Source organism: Coturnix japonica, chromosome 2 (assembly GCF_001577835.2).
Source record: "Coturnix japonica isolate 7356 chromosome 2, Coturnix japonica 2.1, whole genome shotgun sequence".
Taxonomy (NCBI): domain Eukaryota; kingdom Metazoa; phylum Chordata; class Aves; order Galliformes; family Phasianidae; genus Coturnix; species Coturnix japonica.
The window spans coordinates 6374946-6400867 of record NC_029517.1 but is presented as its reverse complement, the minus strand read 5'-3'; the positions used below and the strand labels follow the sequence as shown (position 1 = coordinate 6400867).

Here is a 25922-nt window from a genome sequence, read left to right as displayed (position 1 = left end):
TGTCAGAATTTTCTCATCAACTAAAATATTACCAGTTTATTAGTATATAAATTACTGTTTGATCCAGTGGGGGAAAAAAATAATAATTGCTATGTACCAATTGTAACAAATGTTGCTTAGATTCATAATAAAACCCAGATTCAGGCACAAACACAGACATGAATGGAAGAAGCTATCCTGTGTGTCCTTCGTAATTTAGAATGAGCCTGTTCCACAACCATAGTTCAACTACCACTATACAGACTTACAGACTCCTATAATCTCTTACTGAACGCCATATCTTCAGTAGATCAATGACATCTCTATTATTTAATGTAATGTAAAATACAGACAAGTAGTCCAACATAGAAGAGTAACACCCCAGTTTTTACGCTATTCTAGTATGCATGTATATTATGGGAACTTAAGGGAAGCCAAAGTCTGTATGAAGCCGAGGACGCCAAAATGGCCACTGCTCAGCATGGCTTGTTATAAGCATTACACTCATTGGCTTTTAAATATATTTTTTGTTTTAAATTTCCTTTTATCTTTTAATGACCAGATCAGACAAAGTGCTTACTGCCTAAATATCACACTCTCATCATTACAAGCAAAGGCCTTATACTTTCCACTTTAACAAATCACAGTTATCTTACACACACTGTGGCCCCCAGCAGTTAAGAAATTTTTTAAGCCATTTAATTCCATGCAGTTCTGGCAGGCAAATGAAGTGGTAATACTGAAATGTTACCACACTGCAATCAAAACGGACATCAAGGGCAACATACACTGCAAGAAGAAAGTCTTGTAGACCATGGGGCTCCAGTGACACATTCATATAAAAGATTTACTATTCAGATTAACATGCTGAATTTTGATCAGACACTTTGCATTTCATTACCATAGGTTAGTCCTTCCTCTGGTTTATAGTCAAATCTCCAGACCTGCTTTTTTTCCCATGGCAGGACACATTTGCATTAACAACTTCTTAACTTGTTCCATATCATAACAATGTGGCATAGGCTTTTCATCTGGATTGTATGACACATCCTTCCACTCCAGCACAACATACACAGACCCACATCAGTATTCTTTTGTTTCTCATTCCAGACTGCCCTTGTTATAGCTGAGAATTGTTAGTGCCTTTGTCCTCATCATAAAGCTGTTTCTCTACTGAATCATCAGTATCATTTTTACCTACCCTCACACCTTCAGTATACTTTCCTACTGCCTGCAAACCAAATTTATAACAATACCACCACCTTAGGACCTTCACTAACATCAATTTTCCCTGCCTCATGCTCTCCTGTCCTCTTACGAACACATACACATCATTTCACTGATGTTGCAGAACCCCAAATGGACTCTTTTGCTGATGGTGCCTTGTCTTACCTCATATAACAAAGCAGATCCCTGCAGTTCCTTCTCACCTCTGTGGACTTAACTCTCATGACTAACAGCATTTACAACAAACCTCTTCAAAACTACTGCCCTATTTACCACAGAACTGATACGGCTTGCTAGCATCCCTTCAGAGAGACTCCTAAGAATGGAAAAATAGTAAAGCTGACACGGGAGTCAATTAATTAAGAACTAGAGAATAGGAGTATAATTAAGGTTAGCCTATATGGGTTTCTGGAAAATAGGCCTTGCCAAACAAGCTTGATTTCATTTCTTGATGAGATCACAGATTTCAACAATGCAGGTAATGCTCTGAGTGTAATAGATACCCGCAGATGCACGAGACTGTTTTAAGACATTCTATGATTGAACTCTGATAGTCCCGGTGCTACAATCTCTTCCAGCTGTGCCTTTCACCTGCTATCACATGGTGGGGAAGGTCAAGATGTGTGACCTCCATTGTCATATTACACATGACCTACCCCAACACACAGACACTTGCTGGTAACAACCACTGAATCACTAAGCAGGCAGGAAATGAATGCAACAAGCCCCAAGGAAAGACTTTATGGAAGAAGACGGTATTTGCCAATGAGATCTCAGCACGCTTTTGCCTTCTCACTCTCATTCTCCCATTATTCATCACAGTCTTCCACACACAAAGACCTGGGTGTTGAAGTGGCCTGGCTGAGATGATTCATAGCTGATATGCTGGAGAAGTGATGTCAGCTATTAAGATCTCATGTCAACATTTGGGGTTTTTTTAAACTGTCATAAAGAACTAGTTTTCTGATGGATTCTTCATATTTTCTGTAAGTCAGTTATTGATATAGGGTAGCCTTTTGCTTCAGGATCTTGCCTACTTTGGCACTCGTGAGCTTTAGAAGATTATTATCTGGCTTTGCTTTTATGGAATATATTTTAAAAAAATATGCGACTGGCCACAGTATAGTTTCTTGTTGATCTAGCAGGAAAAGGAATTACATACATGTACATACATTATGTACATGATGTGCTAGCGTATTTTGGCTTTTAATGGTCTCAGAAAATTGGGTCTTATGCCTGTACAGAATCACAGAACCATAAAGGCTGGAAACAACTGCTAAGATCACCTAGTCCAACCATTAACCCATCACCACCATGACCACTAAACCATGCCACAACTGCCTTTTTCTTGAACACCTCCAGGTATATAGGTGTGTGCTTATGTTATAGAACATACTCAGTATACCAGAGGTGCCTATTAGGTAACTTCTATCATAGCTCATGCTTTCTGGGCTTGACAGCACAGTACATCCCTCAGATTTACAGCTGGAAACAATGTTATTCATCATCAGTAAATAACAGTATTTTCAATCTAACTTCACCACATTTTCCCTCCCGTTTACATTTGTATTCCAGTAATACCTGAATAGTTCTGTTTACAAGTCTCCATATGTTTAGTTATACGAGAGCAAGTGAAAAAGTGCAAAGCTCCAAAAGAAGAAAAGATAAGAGACAAAACAGTTGAGTGGATGTAATTGTGTGACACATTTACAAGGCACAGGAGAAATAACATTTCACTGAAGAGACAGTATGTTTGTTGTGATCTGATGGACCCTACAAGCCTCAAGCAACATTTCTCCTGCTTATACTAATGACAAAAGTGCTACGCTATGATATTCTTAGAAAGACAGAAACCAGCAGACTCAGCATCCCCCACAATCCAGCATTTCATATGCATTGCAAGTTCTGGATGTGCATGTGCATGAATTCTCCAATGGCAGCATTCTTTGCATAAGGACTCTGCCCATAAGTAGAGACTGCACGTGTCCTGACTACAGATTTAACTTGTTCTTTATAACACAAGCGGAGTTGAGCATCTGTGTTTCACACGGGGCAGTTCTCTTTCATGCTGCTTTCCAGGCAGTGCTGCTAGCTCCCTGTATAAGGAACAATTATGAAGAGCCCACTCCAGACAGAGCCTGTCCCACAACACAATGCACGCTTAAAATGCATCTCAACCCAGAACTCTCCTCCAGTTCTTTATCAGCTGGCCTCCTACTTTCAGCTCCTGCGTGTAACACACACACACATCTTTGTCAAAGAACAAAAACGTTGTTCAGAAAGAAGGAATTCTGCCCTCTGGTATTTTTGCACTGGAAATAAAACACACGCAAAAATTTTTAATTCCAGTAACAAGGCCACTTGGGCACCACGGCGTTCCTGCCAAGTGATGTGTGATGTGGACTCTATCAGTCACCTCCAGAGAGCACTTGAGAAGTGTGGCCGCAAGCTGTTTCCCAGCAATTACTCGTGCAGCTCAGGCTCTCCTCCTCCTACAGCACGCAAAGACTAGCAAGCAGACAATGAATGTTAGCAATCATCAATAAGTATCAATTTAGGATAGATTCAAACTGTGACTGAAGATTGAAAGCTTCCCCATACCCAAATGCAAATCACCCAAAGCCTTCCAGTCTTCCCATTGCTCTGCTTTTCTTTAGTCACATCAATTTATGACGTCTTCTTTAATATAGCAGGAAACAGAGCTCAGAACAACACCACAACCATTTTTCACTGTCCTGCAGATTAGCCCACTTTGTCTCAATGTTTTCTGTGATGTCACTCTTAACTTGCAATGCTTCATAAGGTTAAAAGAAAAAAACAAACAAACAAGCCATGAAAACAAATATGAAATGCAATAGAACTCTCCAGAAAACAAGAGATTTGGTTGTACAGCAACAACTGCTCAGAGAAAACAGGGTCTCTTCAGTGGAAACCAAAGCAGCCACTCCCTGAAAATACTGGAAAGATAATTTTGTGCCACTGAATTCAGCAGAAGTGGTAACAATCCTCCTCAGGTACTTGATCTCTCCCTAAAAATGCATGCCTTCTCATTTTAACCCATCCAGAGGCCTGGAAGCTAATACAATGAGTACTCCATGGAAAGCTGCTTCCTGGCACAGAGTGGGGTTATTTTCCTCTCTTCATTTGGTAAATAGTATCTACAATGGGATTATGTCCCATTTCCATTATGTCCATAATCCCTACAATGGGATTATGTCCCATACAGAATTCTGTAATTCTGTATTCTATAATTCATTTCACTTGCTTTAGTGAATAGATGAATACAGCACCTTTGAGTTCCCATATTTTTGAGCTTTCTTACAAGGCTTTGGAGCATCAGGATTATTTTCTCCTGTACTGAGTCAGAAATTATTCTTTTACTGCTGATGCAGGCATGACAAACTCTTATTAATATTACAGAGAAATCCAAAAAGCCATTACACTTAATGAAAAATATCTGCAATTTGTGCTTACATCCAGCATCAAAGTTAAACACTCCAAATCATGGTTAGGTGAGGTTTAGGGACAAATGCATGCATAATTCATGAAAGCATACTGCCATTTCTGGTGGCTCCATAGAATAAATAGTCCTTGGTAGCCATAGTGCATTTGAAGGATGCACCATATTCACATTAGCAATGTGGAGCCAAATTGGTATTTATGGTGTACTCACAATCCCATTCAATTCTTTTACCATTTGAACCCGCCAGTGAAATACAGTGCTATATTCTGTTTCAGTTACTGGTAAGAGATAACGCTGCTTCAAACAGAGCACCTGATAACTGGAGAGTGCAGAAGAGCTGATGACTGCACAGAGTCCACTAGGGATCTTGTTATGCCAATCTAATTAACCTGGAAAATGCTCAGCTAGCATTGTACTCTGGGCTTGCACACAGATGGAAAACGGGCTGTTCAACTATTGTGTGTGCAAGACAGACTTCTCATAACTCCCAAGTCATCAGAAACATTTAAGCATATGCTTACCATTAATGTTAAACAGGTGCTCGAGCACACGGTTGAACAGGGAACATAACAAGCTGCCTCCAGAGTATATGCTTTTTTGCTTTATTGCTGTTGTATAGATACAGTTCTAATCCATTTATTTGGTCCCCCTCAGATGTTACCAACAGCCTCCTGCCTGCACCTCTGTAAAAATCTGAGTAAGAGAACAAGTAAGAAAGTGCAAGTCCAAATTAATACCTCCTTCCTCAACAGAGTTCTTAACAAATTGTAAGTCTAAATGTATATGGTTAATGTAAATTTATTCACAAATAAAGGCACAGAGAATAAGAAAACCATCAGGCACCATAGCACGAGTTTTCCTTTCCTGTAAACAAAAGTGAACAAAACAAATCAATAAACAAAAAACCTCACAAATAGTGAGATAAGGAAAGATGCTGTCATATTCATATGAAATACAATTAATTTCTGCTCTTCCCAAAGCAACTCGCATATCCTTCTCATGGACCACAGATGTATTTTTTTAATGTAGTCATTAAACTCAGAGTTCATGAGTAGTAACATTCCTGCATTACAATAATTTGCTTTACAAATGAGATACTCATAAGAGGTACTTTCAGCCCCCTCAAAGCTGGATGAGAAGGCACATTTTTCACATCCTCATAGACAAAAGAAAAGAGCAGTATAAGCTTATTTCCAGCTTGCCTTAGTTATATCACATGCTGAAGAAGGACTACTCGGTACTTGCAGAAAATATGCCAAGCTACCATTTCAATTTTTCTCCTTGGCTTTAATACCATCACTCCCAAATCATAAACAACTAGAAAGGTTTCATTTTCAGAATGTTTCCCAGTTCATCATCATTAGTGAAAACCTAAACAAAAGTGCAGGCATGCAGCATGCCCTGTGAAGCATCTGATGGGGAAAACTATAGGGGGGCAACTATGAAAATGAGATGAAGCAAAAACCCTCAGAGCGCTTTCCTTAAGCATCCTCTGGGATAACTATTTTGCTCACCCTTTGTACTCTGTGCTCCTTTATCCCCCCTTTGCCTTTGATTGTTATTTTTTCCCCTCTCAAATTTCCCCTCTCTAAATTTCAGATTACAACTTTTAAAAAAGGTATTGGAAAATCCTACTGACACAGGACACGATGGGGTTTTGTGTTGAGATTCAGGTCTGAAGGCACTTGAATCTCAGACAAATTTCTTATTCAGTTCAGCAGATGTAGTAAACCCATTAAGTTCAGCAAAAGTTGCGCTTGATCAAGTGCTGAATAATGACTACAGAATGAGGCAATCTAATGTGTGGCTGGAATTTATGCCAAGCCTAACTGTCTCCACACACACCTGAGTTGACAAAATCTTCTAGCCAGCATTCTCTGTAATTCCAGAGTGCTATTCCACAGTGTCCAGCACTCAGCTTACTACACAGTGCTTCACTTGGGCATGCAATAGCCGACAGTGCAGCTAATCATGCTGCCTCAAACAGCCAGTTCTCTCATACATGCTTTGGTTGGACTTTCAGGTGTGTCTCAGAGCAACCTCCAAAGCCATTACTATGGTGGAAATAGTTCATACTTGATAATAAGGACACCAACAGAGGCCTTATCACAGACAAAATCCTGGACTGATGGCTGGATGTGCAATGAGTATGCAATCCTTCTAACGCTCCTTGAAAATGTACAGATTGTGAACCACCTATGTGCAATTGGGGGCAGAATTCAGATTCACTACAACATATAGTAATTATCCCCCTCCACTGCTCCTGTTCCCAGGTTTTAATTTGACAGTGATGAAGAAAATACCTCTGGACATACAGTTCTTACAGCAAACATTCTATTCTTGGAAATCCCCCGCAAGACATAATTTTCTTCCCAATGCACAGCATAAGCATTACAGGTGCCCCACAAATTTCCAGGACCATACTGATACCACAAAACAGTTACTGCAAAAGCAGAAATGGAACACAACCTTGATAATCCACTTCAGGGGCACCTGGGACATGGTAAATGCAGACTTTCCTTAGTACAGTATCCTTAAGACAGTAGCAAATCCACAGCAATTACAGGTATACACACGCTATAGCTGGGAACCAGTTACCAATGCATTGTCAGCATTGACACTCTAATGGTTTACTTTTATTCTGTGAATTCATTTTTTTATTATTATTTTACTCACAACCGCAGCCTTTTTTAAATGGACATAGGAATCTACTATAAACACAATGCCCTACTGGGAGAGAATACCAAGGTTCCTAAATTACAGTATTATGCATTAGTGGATTACACAGGATTTACAATACATAAGACAATTTAATAAATAGGCTTTGCTTGTTAATCTCACGTGAGTCACTGTTTAGTACAACAGTGTTCAACAGAACACACAGATGTAGAAAAACAAATGAATGTATTGAGTTTATGATGACATTAAACCATTTGGATTAAGTTCTCTTAAAGCTAGAGAGGTACAGAGGTAGATTGTAATGTTCCAAGGGATCTCTGTATACATGCAAGCCATTGAACAAGCAATTTCCACAGTAAGATGGCACATGGCTGAGATGGAGCTCCTCTGCTGCTCTACATGGACAGCAGCACTGGGAGACCCAACACACTTCTGCACAAGCATGCTGAGATTTGGAAAGAGTAAAGCCCTAAACATAAAGTTCATGTATCCCCACATCCCACTGCAGATGTTTGGCGAGCCCTGGTGCAGAGCAGTACTCATCTTGCATAACAGCAAAGACCCAACTGCCATCTGAGATGCTCTGGAGTATCTATGACTATGCTTAAGCAATAGACTCAAGCCTTAGATAACAGCAGGGTAGATGTTTATGGCTCAGCCAGTACCTTCATCTTTAATAGTGTCAATGGAGAGAAATCAGCCCTTGAGTATAATTCCTCTGGTCCATCTGACACAACCACACCAAGACAGGATGAACCATGCCCCAGACTCTACTGACTAATACAATTATAAAGGGTGTCTAGGCTGACTACATTAGGCGTAGATGTCTACAATGAATAAACCAACATTTAGTCAGAGGAATCCTATTTCCATCTTGTTCTAATGAAGAACCACAAGAGGCTGAGAAACTACTGCACTCCCACAGAGACCGTTCCAGCAGTTAATCGCCTTCTCTACAAAAATGGGGCACTCTATTTTTCTAGTCCAAAATGCTCTGACTTCAAATTCCAGCTTCTGAGTCTTGTTCTGCCTTTGTCAGCTACATTCAATAGCCTGTTGCTATTAGAGCTCCAGTACCAGTTAGCCTAAGCACAATTCTTCAGCATGACCTTCCCCTTTATGTAGTTTAACCAACACCACTTGAGCGCAAAGTTCCACGAAGAAATTCAACCTGTGGCATATACAGGAATGATGCTTTGTGCAAGGGAACATGCTGTGAATTATCTTCTGGCATTAACAGACTCATTCCATAGCTGAGACTCTCTGCCTTCATTCCCTGTGTAAGTATGTCAAGGCACACTCCGTATTAGAAGGGCTACATTCAGATCCCACTGGATATTTCCTCTTGGAGCTCTCATCCGTCCCACTTAAAATGGGCAAACACTCTTAATTTCCATCAGATACTGACATGACATTCAAACAGTCACAGAGAATCTCAAAGCTTTTCCACTGGGCACAACACAGCAATCTCAGTAACTTCTTTGGACTGTGCCCCCAACTGCATTTATCATCCTAACAAAAGAGAGTGTTTTTTCTCCTTTATGCTCGACCCAGAAAGAATATCAAACTGCTACGGACCTCAAAACATAACCTACCTCTCATAAAGCAGCACAAAGGTCTGCTGCAATTCTTGCTGCTGTTTAGCAGCTTTGTTTCTACCTGACTTAAAACATCAGCTAGAATCATGGTAGCCCACCAGGGAACTGCTACAGTTCTCTTGTTTTCAGCTCCAGAGGCACCTTTTTCAGCCAAGGTACCAGGCAGTTGATGGATAGTACACAAAATCTGGACAGCATTTGGTTTCTAAATCAAGTAGGATCTGAGGCAGAGGGAAGGACAAAGTAGCAGGTAGACTGTGATGGAACAGAAACTCCACCACTTACTTCAGGTGGGAGTTTCAAGGAAGATTAATCTCTGTGCAGCCTCTTTACCCCATGGTAGGCCAGCTGCATTCTTGGCTGAGAAACATTACACCATGTATGTTTCAGTGTGGAGTGACTGATTACTGCAAGCAATAAACCCCAGAGAAAATACAGCAAATAAGGAAAATTACAATGGAACATCAATCTCTTTTATTTATGCTTTTAATATGAATTTAATGCACTACAGAGGCACCATATAAACAAAAAGGGTGGGAGGAAAGCTGGATTTTCTGTTTGGAAGCACCATTGCGTCTCCAGGAAGACACAGAAGGAATACATGAAGGATGGCAGCATAGCTCCATCTTCGAACCATTTGTACCCTTGAAGTCTCTGATGCCCCAGAGTTGCCACATGAAAACACTCACCACTGGGCTTGCTTATATTTGTTTTTATATAACCACCCAAGCTGCAGCTATCAGAGTCAGGATTTAAACAGCCAAACAAAACATAGAAGAATCTGCAGATTTAGATAAGTCCTCCCAATGATCCAGAACAGCCTCTTCTGTCCTGTTCACAACTTTTTTCCTCTACAAAGTAAAGAAGTGTCACGTTCATTAGAGCTTCTCTTGGTAGCTCCCGCTCGTTAGGACAGACATTGCCTAGATTGAAATTCAGAATGAGTTTCATAGCTACATCCTTCTAACCAGATACCTGGCTACAGCAGAGTGCTCACTGCTCTCACTGTCAAACAAAGATGCCCACATAACAGCACGATCACATACAACAGACTAAATTCTGCATTACAAAACCTATGCACTTTCACTGAGCTCATTTTCTCTGCTCACCAATGTGCCTACATCCAAAGGTAGAAGCTCCTCTTTATCTCATTGTAGCTCTACCATTTTATTCTTTGGCTTTGCATTGGTGTACATAAAGAGGAGAATGCGACACTATGTTAAAGGTCTTTAAAATAGCTCTACTTAATGGATTTTCTTGCAAATACATTTAAAAAAAGAAGAAGGAAAAAAATCCTGTGTGCATGATAAATGATGATAGATCAGTCCCAGGAGAGACAAAGGCAAGAGTGGAATAAAACAAGTGCAAGAGCAGTTGGTATTATCATCCTTTACAACAGAATACACAGAGGAATAACAGGAATATTTAAACAAAATCCATTACAGAGCTGCACCCCCAGTTAGGATCATATGTAAATGCATTACATTAATCTCCAAAAGTGATGCACTTTTTTCTCCAAACCATACTTGTTGCATATTAACTTGGAAGGGACTGTGAAACAACTCATGGGATATGTTAGTTGTTACTGTAGGAAACCAATGTGTATTACTCACTCCATACTGTATTTATGCAAGATTAAGAGAATCCTCATTGTAAGAGGGTGAATTATTTCAGTAAGCAACATTCCCTTGGCTCAAGTGATGAATGGGAAATAGTGCAGTAAAACAAAAATAGGCACCTTTCCAGGTAAGTGTTGTTGCTTAAAAAGCCAAAACAAAGCTCTGATGAAATACTGTCACAAGGATAAAAACATTTATCTCAGTGTCACAAGACTGGCTTGGTTTTTGCTGGTCTAATTACGTAATAAAGAAATCACAGGTGTAGTAACTCCATGAGCTATCACTGCACTTCAAAAGGGCCCACTGGGTAGGTAGGGAGCAGCATGCCACATTATCGCTCAGTGTCACATCATTTTAAAAATGAAATAGCTCCGTATAAGAAAGATTTCTAAAGAGAAGAAAATCAATATAGAGTTAGAAGCTCGTCAAGATTCTAAGCAACAGCAAAGCTGCCAGAAAACAAACAGACAAACAAAAAATAAATAAAAAGAAGAAGAAAACCACAGTGGGCTTTGAATCTTCAATGATTTCTCATATTCTGGTAGGCAATTAGAGGAGTGCACAGCATAGAGAAGCCCTGGGACTCCACACATATCCCTACCTTCAGTGACTGCCACGTATGTAAGAGAAGACACAACAGCAGGCTTAGACATGACTGTTGCAGGGCTCTAACACTAGTTGTAACGAAGTGATAAACAGACAAAAAGAAATATACCAGCTTTAATTAAATTTAAAAAAAAAAAAAAGCTTAATAAGAAAGAGCAATAAAAGTACTAATCATTACTTGCTAGAGCTTCCACTGAAAGCACACCTGAGATTTGAGGATTAGTTCTTATCTCGAAGTATGAAACCTCTCTGAATATTCTGAAGTTGAAATATTCACCTACATTTAAGTCTTACTTCAATGAGCTGCAGATCCAGTCACGACTATAGACCAGATCGGCAGAGAAACAAGCTGTGTGATTTAGGTGGCCCATAAAAACACAGGCATGAATTAAAGAAATCATCTGTGTCAGTGTAACAGCTTCCTTGTCTCCAGATCTCATTGACAGTGCCCTTAAAAGAGTTCTACAAAGGAAAAACCTGGTGCTCAGTTCAGGGAGACCACCCTTTATCACACAGTATGAAAGAGATAGCTGTGATATAGCAGCCTGGCAGATGGATCCTGCCCTATCTGAATCAAAGGTAAAAAAAACTATGGTCTCTGGCAGCCCCCAACACACGTCTCTGCATGCAGATCGATCATTCCAGCCTGTGCTCATCTCACAGCAGGGTGTGGATGCAGATCCATTTTGCTGACCAAAAACCCCAGCAGAAGCAGCGCTGGGGAATCCCTGCCTGCTCACCGTGCCCCAACTTCAGAGACCAGCAAGGAAATGTGCGTGAGAGTTTTATCAATTATGTAGGACGCTGCCTATGTAAAATAGGCAAATCCTGTACTTTAAACACACAATGCCATCTCGAGTGGTTAATTATTTCTTCTTAGTGGCATTTTACATCATCATCACCAACTACAGTGACCTCTAGGATCAGCAGCTTAAGCAAATATTGATCTCTGTTTCCCCTTGTTACAAAAGTTGCAGCACCAGAAGCACTGCAATATCTCCAGTCGTTTAAGAGGTATAAGGAAAGAAGTACGATGCAATCACGCTGTGCAATCCTCCTAGAAAAATGTTTGCAGAAGTTCCCATTCAGTTCCCCTAGTTGAATTCACAGGTCACATAGCATTGCACCTTCCTCTCAAATACAACCGCTAGAAAAAACAGTGTTATTGGATTTGGAAAAGGAGACACAGCCTCAAAAAAGCCAGCGAAGCATTTTACTACAGAACCTAATTAAAGGATGGAGAATACTTTGGCCGCCTCTTAAACACGTCAACCCAAAGCACGAGAGAGACACATACAACCATTTGTATTACACCTTAACATCACCCCCTCAAACAGTGGGCAAAATCAAAGGGTTTCTCTTGACAGAGGGAGGGGGCAGGAGACCAACAGGTCCCCTCCACATCGGGGAAGTAGCTCTGGCAGCAAAGTGCCCTGCAGACACACCACTGCCCACCCCCAGCTGTCAGAGCATATGGAGCACACTGCACCCCCGGTACCCCCCAGAGGGTCAAGCAGGCAGGCAAAACACACCAATACATTTCCATCAGCACAAGATGGCAACCAGCACTTCCTTCGAGAGAGCAGCTGGCTTTTTATTGTCATTATTATTATTTCCCCCCCACACCTTAAGGGAGGGAGCTGATTTAAAAGCATCCCGAGTAGGTTGCTTAAAAACCAGCACCACGATAAGCGTTTCCAATAGTAATTCCGATAGTAATGCCAAATGAAACACGAGGCAAACCACCCCCCCCCTCCCACCTTCCACGTCCCCAAACACACATCACGGACATCAACTTGCTGAAGTTGACCGACCTACCGCCCTCTCTGCACCACAGCCCCTCCTAAACAGGAACATCACCGCAGCCTCCGCACCCCAATCCCCCCCATCACCCCCCCGAGGAGTGGGCACTGAGCAGAGATGGCCCCACACTGGGTCCCCCCCCCCCAGTAAACACAGGGACCCCGCAGTGACCGTGCACAGGGTGTCGGGGATGTGTGAGCACCGAGCACGAGCAGGTACCCCACAGGTTACTTACAGTCATTGGAGGCGGCGGCAGCAGCCACTTACCATCATGTTCCCTTGCATTTTAGCGGTTTGAAACATTGCCTTTTCCTTCATTTTTTTTTTTGCTGTGTGTGAAGTGTATGTGCGTGCGCTGCTCTCCCAGAGTTACTTAATCCAGAGGCTGGATCACTTCAGCGAAGAACCAGCGTGCACTTGCAATGGCTTTTTAGTGTGGAGTGAACTACGAGTAGCAGAGGGGGAGGATGCTGGCGTGCTTTTTCCCTTCCACACCCTTTCACAAATTTCTCCTTGCTCGTTCCCCCCCACACACCAAAATAAATAAATAAATCAGCTCCTATCAGATGGGAAGGAAGGGAGGACTGGGGGATAGCCAGTCTCAGATCCAACCCCCCCGCCCCAGCCTCAGCTCTTGCCTTGTGGGTGCCGGTGGGGTGGGCAGGAGGGAGCCGCACGCCCGCCCCTCGCTCTGGCCATGCCCGTGGGCGGGGGAGGGTCCCACCGAGCCCTCCACACCCCGTGAGACCCCTCTCGCAGATGGGAGGGGAGAAAATGATAAATAAAAGGAAGGAGATGGGAAAGGGTGGAGGGGGTTGTGTTTGATTTGCTGTTCTTTTGGGGGGTGCATGCGTTTGTTTGTTTGTTTGTTTTTTTACCAACAGGAACCGGGGATGGGGTTCTAGAGGGGAAAAAAGGGGGGGATCGGAGACGCCTCTAACAGCATTAACTGTTCATCGGCTAGAGCCAGCCCACGGCTGATGCAAGGAGGGTGGGGAATGGAAACACCGCGGGTTATAGCGGGGACAGCACGCCGTGTTCCCAAAGCTGCGGCCCGGCCCCACTGCACCCCCTGCCCGGAGCCCCTGGGATACGCCCGGCGCAGTTTGGGGCAAGGATGTGCCTGGCGATGTGAGCCCCATCACATCCCAGGTGGTGGGCAGGGGGAACCGGAGCTCAGCCCCATCGTGGGGAAATCACAGAATGATTAAGGCTGGAAAAGACCACTAAGATGTTTAAGTCAGACCTTCAACCTGTCAGCACCATTCCCACTAAAACACGTCCCTCAGTGCCACATCTCCATGGTTCTTTAATACCCCCAGGGACAGGACCTCCATCACTTCCCAGGGCAGCCTGTTCCAATGCCTTACCACTCTTTCAGAGAAGAAATGCCCATGGAAGGATATAGCCCTCATGTTTGCAGCAAAACCTTGACCACAACCTTTATTCAAGTGTTCCCCACTTTATTCAAGTGTTCCCCCAAGTGTTCACCCATATGAGCTTTGGGTGGACCTCTTGCCCCCATTCAAGATGCCCCGCTTTGTGGCAACTGGAAGACGTCCCCTTTCTGCCACCCATGTGGGAATATGCCTCTCACTGTGGCTTTCCAGAGACAGACAAGTCACTCAACTCACCCCAAAGGCTCACACCTCAGCAGGTTACTCAGTCAGGAACATTCCTTCCTGAAAAGCTGTGTCTTTTTCTCTCTTCCTTTATTACATGTGTATGATTTGTCCAGAAATAATAATTGCCAGCTCCAGGAAAATTAGATGTCATAGAATAGCTTGGATCTTAAGGGACTTCAAGTTCCAAACCTCTTGCCATAGGCAGGGCTGCCAACCTCCATATCCACTACTAGGCCAGACTATCTACTACTAGGATGTCCATCAATTTAATTTGGGATGGACACAACTGCTTCTGAACTTGCATGCTCCAAAGAAGAGAAGAGAACTCTGAGAAGAGAGGAAGTGATTTGCTTAAATAGCTGAGAAAGAAAACCAAGAAGAAAAAGCAGAAAAAGTTGAAGCCAGAAACTCACTTGTCATCCAAGGTTTAACCAAGCCAATGGCTGGAGTAGAAGCTCCCCTTTTATCCATGGGGACTTCCACAAGTCCTTTTGTTGTGCTTACCTGTAGTGCTTTCAACTCTGGTCCTACACAGTATGTAACACTGTTTTCTCATGGGCAGTGGTCATCCATTGGAAACAGAAAACCTGAAGATCCACCCTTCTCCTGCAAAAATGTCACCCTGATCTTGCAAGTCTCTATTATCTTCTCTGTTATCTTTATTTCAGAATTGCATACAACTTACACATCGTGCCTCTTGATTAGGAAGCTCCTCATTTTGCTTCTTAAACTCTTGTCTCTTGTTTTCTCCAGTTCTTCTGTTTTATCAAGCAGCTCCTGTTGCATCTCTGTATTTTACCCTCAGGTGTTTTAATTATGTATGAATGCAGAACATTTGTTATCCACTTCACAGTTAGCAGTTCCATTTGCCCCTTGCCTTACTTTATATACCAATAGATATACTTACCGTATATTGAATGCTGGCAATAGCATCTTTTGGAAGTTTTCCCCTCAGCTTTGGCATGACAAAGCTATTGGGTTTACCTGACCATTTTCATTTAAATTATGCATTGTTGGCAAAACCACAGCAATTGCCTTGATTAAAACAATTTTGTTTAAAGTCAAAACTACAAGCAAAAGGCTTAGTTTCACCTTTGATTCCATCCAGTTGTTAAGGGATTTTTTTCATTATTATTAAACACCAACCATGGTGTTTAATGCAGGAAGGACCTGAGATTACTTCCACATTTCTGTAGGGAACATTTTTGACTTCAAATGATGCAGAAAGATAACCAGTCACCCTACAACCAAAGGCAGTAATAACATGGCTTAAGGAGCTCAACTGCTTGCTGGTGGTTATCCTGAATTTAAGGCCAAAAATCTACTCCAAAGAACCCCAATATAGAATTAAAATGTTTCTTAAACATGTCAAGCTTTCTATTGGAGGAAAACTGTCAGCATTCACGACTTCTGCATTTGTTGGTTTAAACCTGATGTACCATCAATAGAGTTAGTTTGACATAAACATAGGGGAGTTAAGCTCAGAGTCATCTGCATCTCAGCCTCAAGATCTTAAATGAGTGTACAGTTACATATACATATGTGCTTATCAATATATTTGGCAATCTATTTCTATCTCAGGTACCTATCAGGACAAAAGCCCTGGGAACTCAGGCTTCTTTTTCTACCTGATCCAGAATTTTTCTCTGTATCTCAGGTACTTTGACAAGAACAAAATGCCATCTTCATGTGCCAACTTTTCTATAGGTTATTTTGAGGAAATGTACTTTTACTTCCATTGCAGAATGCAATACACGGGGAAAAAAAAAAACAACAAAATCTGCCTTATAGAAATATTTTTCTTTGTAGGTTTCAGTACTCTGATGCAGACTTTCTTTATCTGAAAGGGAACACTAGCTATAGTGCTTACATCCTATTGACAGCACTTTATTTAAAGCCATGATAAGAGAGTGGGAGAATTTATTTTATCAAATAAAACCTATTCATTGTATTTGATGCTGGCTCCCCTTCTCACTAGCCAAAACAAGTCTGGGAACAGTTGTTCTGAATAGAAGGAAAGAATTAATTTCACACAATATTAGCTGGCTGCATAGCATAGACTTTCCTTTATTCAGTATATTTAAAGAAGTATTTTAAGGATGTAAGACCTCAGAAAAATATAACAGCTGTTGAACTGAAAGTCCTTTCTGAGACTATCAGCTCTTCACCTTTTCTTCTTAAACTAAGGTTACATTTTTTTCTCCCCAATAAAAGAGTTTATGTAATTTCAAACTATAGCAATCAACATTTTCTTCTCAGTCAAACCCATGTTTAAGAATTCCATCTGCTTCCTGTCAGCCCATCCAACAAGTCCGTGCTCGGGATTCTCTTCAGCCTAATTTCAAGACTATGCTTTCTAAGATAATTCAAAGTCATACTACAGCCCCACCAGTTCTTCCTGTCCCTTACATCCCAGCAGACCTCAGGTCACAGCATTGTGCATATTTATTCATTTTCTGGGGCCAGTCAGTTCAATTGAGCACTGGGAAAGTCTATTTGCACTTTCTGCCACACACCAGTTTGGCGTGAGTACATATTTTGCAGAACTTGAAAATACTTACCTAGCCTAGAATTCCAGATGACCAATATTCCCTCTTCCTTAGACACCAACAAGTTCCGTGAAAGTGTTTTGTCATAAAAATGCTAAGAGGGAACCCAACCCAAATGCTTGTGAGGTTCACTAAGGCTGGAAAGACCTCCCAATCTCTTTCTTAGGTAGGGCCATCTCTGATGTTAGCCCAGGCTGTTTAGGGCTTTATCAAATCATATCTTGAAACCCTCCAGAAATGACAACTGTACAGCCTCATTGGGCAACCCATTCCAATGGCTGTCTGTCCTCAAGTGAAAGAAAAACAGTGCTTATAATTCAGCTAAACCTTCATTGTTCCAGCATAGGCCTGTTGCCTTTCATCTTCCTGCCCGGCCTGATTGGGGAGAATCTGGTTCCACCTGCTTGATAACTTCCCCAATGGAGTGGAAAGCTGCTCTCATGTCTCTCCAAACCCATCTCTTCTTCATGCTGAGCAAATCTGGCTCCTTCAGCCTCTCCTCTGGGCTAGGTGCTCCAGACCAACCACCTCAGTGCCTCTGCTGAAATTGCTCCAATTTGTTTGTCTGTTACTGAGAGCCCAGATCCAGACCAAATGCCAAGGAAAGGAGATAATCGCCAAAGGAAACATCACCTGTAGTACCTGTTTTGCTACTAATTAAAGCATAAAAAGGAATGGGATTGCTGATACCCCAAGTAAAATGATTGAGTGTAACGCTGTGCAGCCCTAAGGGAAGCCAAGGACAGAATAGTAAATAGTTCAATTTGGTATTTGGTGGTACACTAATGGAGAGAGAATTGCAGCAAGAAACCTCTTCTTTTCTTCCTAATGTGGACCATTTTTGAGCCTTCTGCTAACCAAGACATGCTACATGCCTATTCTGAATAACTTGTACTCAAACTATGCTGGAACCTTGCCCATTTATTTAAACAAAAAACATGAGGACAGCTGTAGTGATTACTCCTTCTTGCAAAGAAAAGACATTGGCAAGACAGATAAAGCAGCTATAATGTTAAATAAAGATAAAAAATATATACTTCTGAGAATCCCTAATTCTTCAAGAAATTAGAATAATGACAGAACAGCTGCTGCTAAAAAGCTAACATTTGCTACTTTTCACTGCATGAAGGTACTTAAGCCATCTTTGCCAACCCAAACAGGAGAGAAATAGCTGAAAATGGGGAAATAAAGTTATCTCAGACATTCTGAGGAAAAAAATAATTTTCAAATGATTTGTGGTGCTGCTGCCAAAATTGTACCACATGGTGATAATCTCCACCCCACCCCATATCCTCCACTTTACCTCTCTGGTGGCAGCCATTCACTTCTCATCTCCTTGTAGAGGCACAGCCTCGCTCACTGAGATGCTGAACTAAGCAACTTCACATCACCAGGGACTTTGCAATAACACAGCTTAAAAATGCTGCATTTGAGAAAAGACTCACTAGTGTGTTCCTATTACAGCAGTAAGAATGTATTTTCTCAAGGTATAGCTGGACAGTTTAGTTGGTACGTATTAACTCCATTCTGTGATACTATACAGACACTAAATGACCATGCACTAGCTTTGACATCTAGCTCTTAGAAAGCAGGGTAATTTATTAGATTCACCAGGGACATGATTTGAGACGCATCACCTCCAGACAGCTACCTGGAATGCAGTCAATTCCCCATTACCTGCAAGTGAATTATTCAGCTGCAAACAAACCATAACATTGCTACAGAGATCCCTAGCTTGTTTTCTTGTAGTCCATGATAAACCACAGAGCTTACAGGCTCACATGGAGCACTGCTTTCATACTGTTATGCTGCCATCTCAACTACAGACAAGACCTTGGAGTACACTTCATTAAATGGCATGAGATGGGAGATCTCACAGTATGACCCATGGCACCAGTTGATGTATAGAGCTGCTGGCCCATACGTCCCTTATTATTACTTTATTGGGAAGAAGCACCTAAGAGTATTTTTCAGATTTTGAACTGAATACCATTCTTTGGTGCTGTCTAATGTCTACATGCCTCAGACCTCTATGAAATACACCTGTGGCATTAATACAACATATAGGAAATGAGAGAGACTCAAACAAGTGCATATGGACATACATGCCCACATGGAGCATGTGAGCATATAAAAGAGTGTGTATACACCATAGCACAGCCTGGGCATGAGGCAACATGGACAGCTGCAGGCTGGATCAGTAGGTTCCAGGACTGCTACTAAAAACTATAGATTCCCCTTTGAAGCTTCTCTTTCTTCACATTTCCAGCTCCTAAACTCCATGAATAAAAACTAGAAATATACAGAATTCAAATAATTACTTTTTCATGAATGAAATCGACTGTTGAAGTTGCCAAGGGATTCAGAGAAGGAGGAAATGAATATAATTTCTTCATAATGAAATGGCCTATGAAATCTAAATATATGTGAATGCTAGGAAAGTCTAGGCAGAATCATTAGACATGCTAGTAACAATGGGAAAACATTAACACGAAGCAATCTGAGATCTTGCCTTCCAGGCATGCACTGCTTGTGGTTAAATAGAAATAATATGTTTAAAACTTTAAAATCTACAAGTTCTGTAGTAGAAATGATACGCACCATATTAATGGATTTTAGCAAGTATTCTCAGTATTAAATTCACTTTGAATTTCCAGTTGGACATCATGAATTTCATTGTGCAAGCAACAGATCACACTGTCTGCTAAACTAAGAGGATGCTGTGCTACTCATTTCTCCCAGAACAAGAAGGTGCTTCAAAGTTTAAAATATAAACATATATACCAAATACATGGAAGAGTAACTAAAGTATGGCTTGGTAAAAGCAATGTATGCACTAAGAATTCTCATTAACAATGAACTGAAAATATTGACAGACTTGTGTTAAAAAGTGAAATTTTGTTATGCAATGGATTTCACCCTCTAAAGCAATTTTAATTTCACTGCCATTCTGTTACATATTTTAATGAAAATTAGACTGGGGAGGCAAAAAGCATTAGCCCTTTCACTCAAGTGTTTACTGCTGACAGTGATTCCAGCCAAACTGGAAAGATACCAAAATCACAATTCCTGGAAGCTAAGAGAAACTCACATAATGGCACGAAAATGCCTAGCATTAAAAGATCAAGTTCATCCCAATGAAACCTCCCCAATGGCAAGGGAGTTAGAACTAGATGATCTTCAAGGTCCCTCCTCCTCCCAACCCAGGGCATTCTATGATTCTATTCTACAAAATGAATAGAAGTTCTGCAGTTGAATCTCACAGCTACAACTAGGTTCCAACCATAAAGTTTCCTTCAACATGAAACCATAACAATCAGTTAAAAATAATAATAATAATAAAAATAGTACAGCTCCCATTTTACCCAAGAACGAACATTCTTTTTATTAAATGACCTATTGACAGGTTATTGTTCAGAAGACATCCTAGCTTTAGTATATGTTATGAAAGGCACTATTTTCAATGCTACAGTCTTGTAAAGAAATGTTTTAAGTATCAGTATATTTTTATTTCTTTCATGAACCAGTATAGGATTTTTAGGTAGATAATTTAATGCTTGCCAACTCCCATTAATTTCTAGCTAAACTAACTAGCCTGGAAGACATACTAAAACATTCTAATTTCAGACCAGGTGATTCTGTGTTTTGATTAAAGAGCCAATTTGTTTTTCTTCCATTGTGATACAGATGATTAAATTTCTCTGCTAATTATCTGTATCACCTCATAACACTCTGTGCCTGATAAAAATATTTCAACAAAATAAGACTGCATCTAATTGCATTACTCCTTTTATGTGATGAGAGGTTGATATAAGCCTGTCAACTCAATTTGAGTTCTTTTCACCTTGAGGGTAATAGTAGTGCTTCTTACTGTTGGATGATATTCCTACCACATCTGCATATATATATATATGCATATAATGCATATATATATATATATATATATATATATATATATATATATATATATATAAATTTGCTCTACTATTCAGTGGACTTTCAGTGGATTTTTACAATGTATGGCCAAGTCTTGCAATGTAGGCATTGTAACACACAATTTATTCTTCCTAGCTAAGTGAGGATCAAATTCTCAGTTATTTGAGATTAGATATGTAAATACTTTTGAATAAGGGATATCATCCCTATAAATAATGTGTCTACTTTCTGTTGATATGTACTATGTGCTATGTTGGCACTGATGTCAAGGACTTAGTTAATCTGTTGTGCCAATCACCTAACTGCTATTACTTGAGTCTGTAAATGTGTGAACTCCTTGGGGTATATTATCACATTTCTAAAATGCTTGAACTAAAATGCTCTTTTTTCCCCCAGTATTACAGTAAGATGGATCCAGACCAAGAGCTTGTCTCCAAATGCCCAAAAATTTCAGCATGGACGAGGATCTAATTGCTTTGCTAAGTTTTCAGCTTCAAGTCAGGGTACTTTGAAAGCAAATGATAACTTACATCATCACTTTATCTTCAGTTAAAGACTCAGTGCTGCCTGCTATGGGACCAATGCTTTAAATAGTGAAAGCAATAGGAGCTTTAGAGACTCTATTATCGTTGGTGTTTTTTTTTCTTGATGAGTTTGCCAGCTCTGGGGAAGCACCACCAAAGTGCAAGCCTGCCTTCTGCCTTAGCCATCATTTTCATTAAAAGATATAGTCATAAATTTTATTTTACTGGACACTAAAATGAATACATCTCAGTTTGCTTCCTAATGCATGCTATAGAGTCTAGTCTAGACACAGTCGTTTAACTGAAGGGAAACACTAAGTACGGAAAAAAGAGATAATTGAAATAAATGAGTGCTCATAAAGCAGGAACACTGGAAATCCCATTAGAAAGATTTAAAAGAAAAAGAAAAAAATATGACATCCTTGTTTTACAAAGATGCACTAATGTGAAGCAACAAGCTAAATTCACTGACTGTAACAAGTCTCACGAATTTCAACTGTCAGAAACTCATCTAGAGAAGGTAAGTGAGAGCATTGTAGGCTCTCAGTCAACTTAGGTGATGTTTAAAGAAATAACAAACTTTACCAAGTATTGTAGAAAGAGAAAGGAGAAAAAAAACGTGTCTCACTCAATGTCCTGTCCCACCCTCTCTGTAATTACCCCAGAGAAACAATGATCCAGGCAGCTCAACTCACCTTCCAGGAGACCAACCTGCACAGATGAGCACTGCAGTTTGAACCATCCCTTCAGAGGAAAAGACTTCATGCTTGGCGTGAGGTGGCAGAAGATGGCATATGGCGGGATCTGATCACACATCCTTGCCCTGGTAACTCTTTTGCAGCTGACACATGGGAGCATTATTTCAAACAGCTTTTTGAGTGCTACAGTCTCTATCAAGCACATTTGCTTGCTGATCCCCCACATCAAAAAGGCTGTAAAGACAGTTTCTCAAAGCAGCAGTGAGCAAGGGATCCTGGCCAAGGTTGTTGGCAGGAAAACTTTGAACTGTGTGCTCAGAATAAAAGCAAAGGCCGTGGCATGGCTGTGATGAAAAGCAGGATGCTTGACTAGCATGCCATATGAAGGCTCTTGTGATTGCAATTGGTTTTCATTATCTATTTTGTTTTCTATTTCAGACTTGGTTGTTGTCCTTTTTTCTTTTTTCTTTTTTTTTCCTGAGGGAGGAACAGAGCTCAATTGTTGATGTGGCAAGAAGATATTTATGCATTATTTTTTTGGCATAATAAAATACAATTACAAAATTTATATATAACTTAACTCCATTAGTCGACTGAGCAATAAAAAGACCACAACACAAGCTACTCTGTATCTCCAGTAACTCATCATCCAAAGCATACAGCACATCTACATTAGACCACAGCATAATTGACACTTGTAAGATGAATCTTACAAGGGAAAACATCTTGAAATAAAGCTGATTAAAACCTTAGCTCACAGAAAAGAATATATTTTTATGGTGAAATTTTCTGTAAGCCAAAATTCTGCCTGAGTAACTTGGTTTTGAAATGCAGCTGTTTTGCATCAGGGGAGTTCATATCCCATTAAGTCTTTCCTATAGATCTGGCTCCTTAGGTAAATGAATAATGTGACTTGTGAAGAAAAATCTTTACTAGAAACAACAAGGATATGAATGACTGATGCATGGTTATAAGACAGCAAAAAACTTTTCTCTTTCCCCCTTCTAAATACAACCAAATACACAAGCAAGAGAACAAATATTCTCAAAAGAAAACATGAATGTTTTTGTGGAAAGGGAATTCTGGTCATGAAAACCTTTACTTAGCAAGCTCCAAAAATTCCACCTTAAGATTGTGTAGTTTGAAAATATTTGATTATATATTTATTTAGCCACTTCTTTTCTAAAGAAGCTGAGTCTTGTATGCTGCTCTTAACTGTTGCTTCAAGTGTATTTGTACAGACTTCTGAAAAACTTCTGTGAAGAACACTTGCATATTAGATATTAGAAAAGAGAATTTACCAAGAGAGTGCTGAGGTGCTGGAACAGGCTGTGGATGCCCCATCCCTGGAGGTGTTCAAGGCCATGTTGGATGGGGCCCTGGGCAGCCAGGTGTAGTATTAAATGTGGAGGCTGCAGCTTTGGGAGGGGGGTTGGAGCTTCATGATCCTTGAGGTCCCTTCTGACGCAAACCATTCTATGATTCTATGATTTTATGATTATATGAAATGCTTTTGACTCCTGTGACAGTTATCTGCAGGATACTGTACAATGTGAATCCATCTCAATTACCTCTTACAAAGTCAAACAAAACGTATTATAGAAGTGCAACTGATGATTCCAGGGATGAATTAAGCACAAATTGAAAATGTAAACGGTATATTCTAATAAGTCTTTGCTGTAATAGCACACAGAGTTCAAGCATATAACAGAACTGGCAGAGACAGGGAGACATTACCCTGGTACTTCACAGGAAAAACACAGAGCAAAAGGAATTAAGGCTGGTAGAAGATGTGGAGGCCTAAACCAGGACGAGTGGGACTTACATGGAATCACTGAATGCTTGAGGTGTTGGTAAGGTCCCACATCCCCCTTGAGCCTTCTCTCCTTCAGGCTGCGCAGTCCCAGCTCTCAGCCTCTACCTATAGGAAAGGTGCTCCAGTCCCTTCATCATCCCTGTAAACTTGAGTTGGATGTTTTCCAATCTGTCCATGGCTCTATTCACGTTTGAATCTCACTGCATTTTTGAATATAAAACTGAAATAATGAAAACTGCTGCTTAGCCTTCACATTACTATGGTATTTATCTAGCTCCTTTGACAATGAGTTTTGTGACCTGCAAGGCTGACTTGTGCTCACACACATAAGTACCCAAACATAACTCATATCTATGGGCAAACACAGTGCCCTTAAGCCTGTCCATGTCCACAAAGACGTGTTCCCTGTAAACTTACAGCTCTTGGGCAAAGTGTCTTCTCAGCCCTTCCAACCCAGAAAAGCAGGGCCCCAAAGTCTTCTAGGTCCTCACATCTTCTTCACACACATCTTTCAGGTCGGAGAACCAAGGAGAAGAAGAACTTGGAAGTTTATATGGAGAAAATGACCTTATTTTCTCATCATTTTACTGAGGCATAAAAGATATCTTCCTTCATCTGCTGCTGCAGTTAGAAGTGGTTTGAAACCCTAACCTCAGGCAGGTACACTTTTCCTCTCCCGTCTCTTTGAAATTCAAGTGTTTTCTGTTTTCACAGAATGCAGAGAAAACAAGTTCTGAAATGACAACAGGTCTTAAGAATCCAAGCCAAAGTCAGAGTGGAAAAATTGATTTAAATCCGAAGGCTGGATGAAATTTGCAATTACAGTTGTTACACCATGCTCCCTCTTAAAATCACTGCCATGTTCTCTAACTAAAATAAATAAATAAACAAAGGTGAGTACTTTCTGGTACAAGAGATGGAACTATTCCCTAATCAGCTGTGATACCAGTCTATTTACGCCATCCTTCTAATACTACTTCTTTCTCTGTAAAATAACATGAAATTAGAGTTGCTTGTGAGACGAGTTCTTTTAAGTTTGGGATCGGAATATGTATTTCAGACATCCCCTTTTTCTTTTTCCTGGCATTCCTTGGTCTGCTCTTGCCTGTACAATGAATACTCAGTTTTCAGATGAATCTGACTTCCGTGTTGATCTATGCATCTATGAAATGTATAAATTAGATGTGAGTTGATACAATGGAATGCAAGAGAAATTATTTCCCCTTCTTTATAACTCCCACAGCTGCATTCTAATGCTATGGCTATTGTTTATGAACATAAAACTGGAAGACTACTCAGTGAGTCAATGCTCTAGCTCTGTAATACCTAGAGAACTGAATTCAGAGCCAGGCTCTCATGCAAGTAAAATGAACACAGGCATTTCTTTTCCTTTCATGTGCATTACAAAACAGAAGTGGCTTTATATCATATATGAGGCACACTACACAACCCCAGGCCTTTTCCATGCTATGGGCTCATGAGACAGGTCCCCTTCTCTTCAGTATCTGCCCACCTACTCCCAAGATATTTTAAATGACTTATCTTTGAAAATTATCATGCTATCTTTTATATTTTCTTTCATTTTCCCAAATTTTTCCATCACTCTTCTGCTTCCTCTTTCACAAGTATGCTTAGTGGGCTGTTGCCAGGCTTGAGCTAACAACAAAGAACCCCATGTTGTTATCTACTCAATAAATATTACAACAAAGGGACATAATAACAAAGGCAACATCTGCATGTTGCCCCACAGACTGCATCGTCCTAGATTCTAAAGTGAAAGGAACTAAAATGCTGTGACAT

At 40.6% G+C, this 25922-nt stretch overlaps 1 protein-coding gene across 2 annotated transcripts in view; it reads right to left on the bottom strand.

The window, feature by feature from the left end:
- The window catches only part of DPP6 (dipeptidyl peptidase like 6), a 445939-nt gene that overhangs the window by 385977 nt on the left and 34040 nt on the right, over positions 1-25922 (bottom strand). Inside the window, exon 1 of one of the 2 annotated variants that reach the window (XM_015852845.2) lies at positions 13242-13483. The exons of the other annotated variant lie outside the window; for it this stretch is intronic. Coding sequence (XP_015708331.1) covers positions 13242-13292 — 51 coding nt within the window. The 5' untranslated portion in view covers positions 13293-13483. Of the gene's footprint in view, positions 1-13241; positions 13484-25922 lie in introns of those variants that run through there. 2 annotated transcript variants of the gene reach the window in all.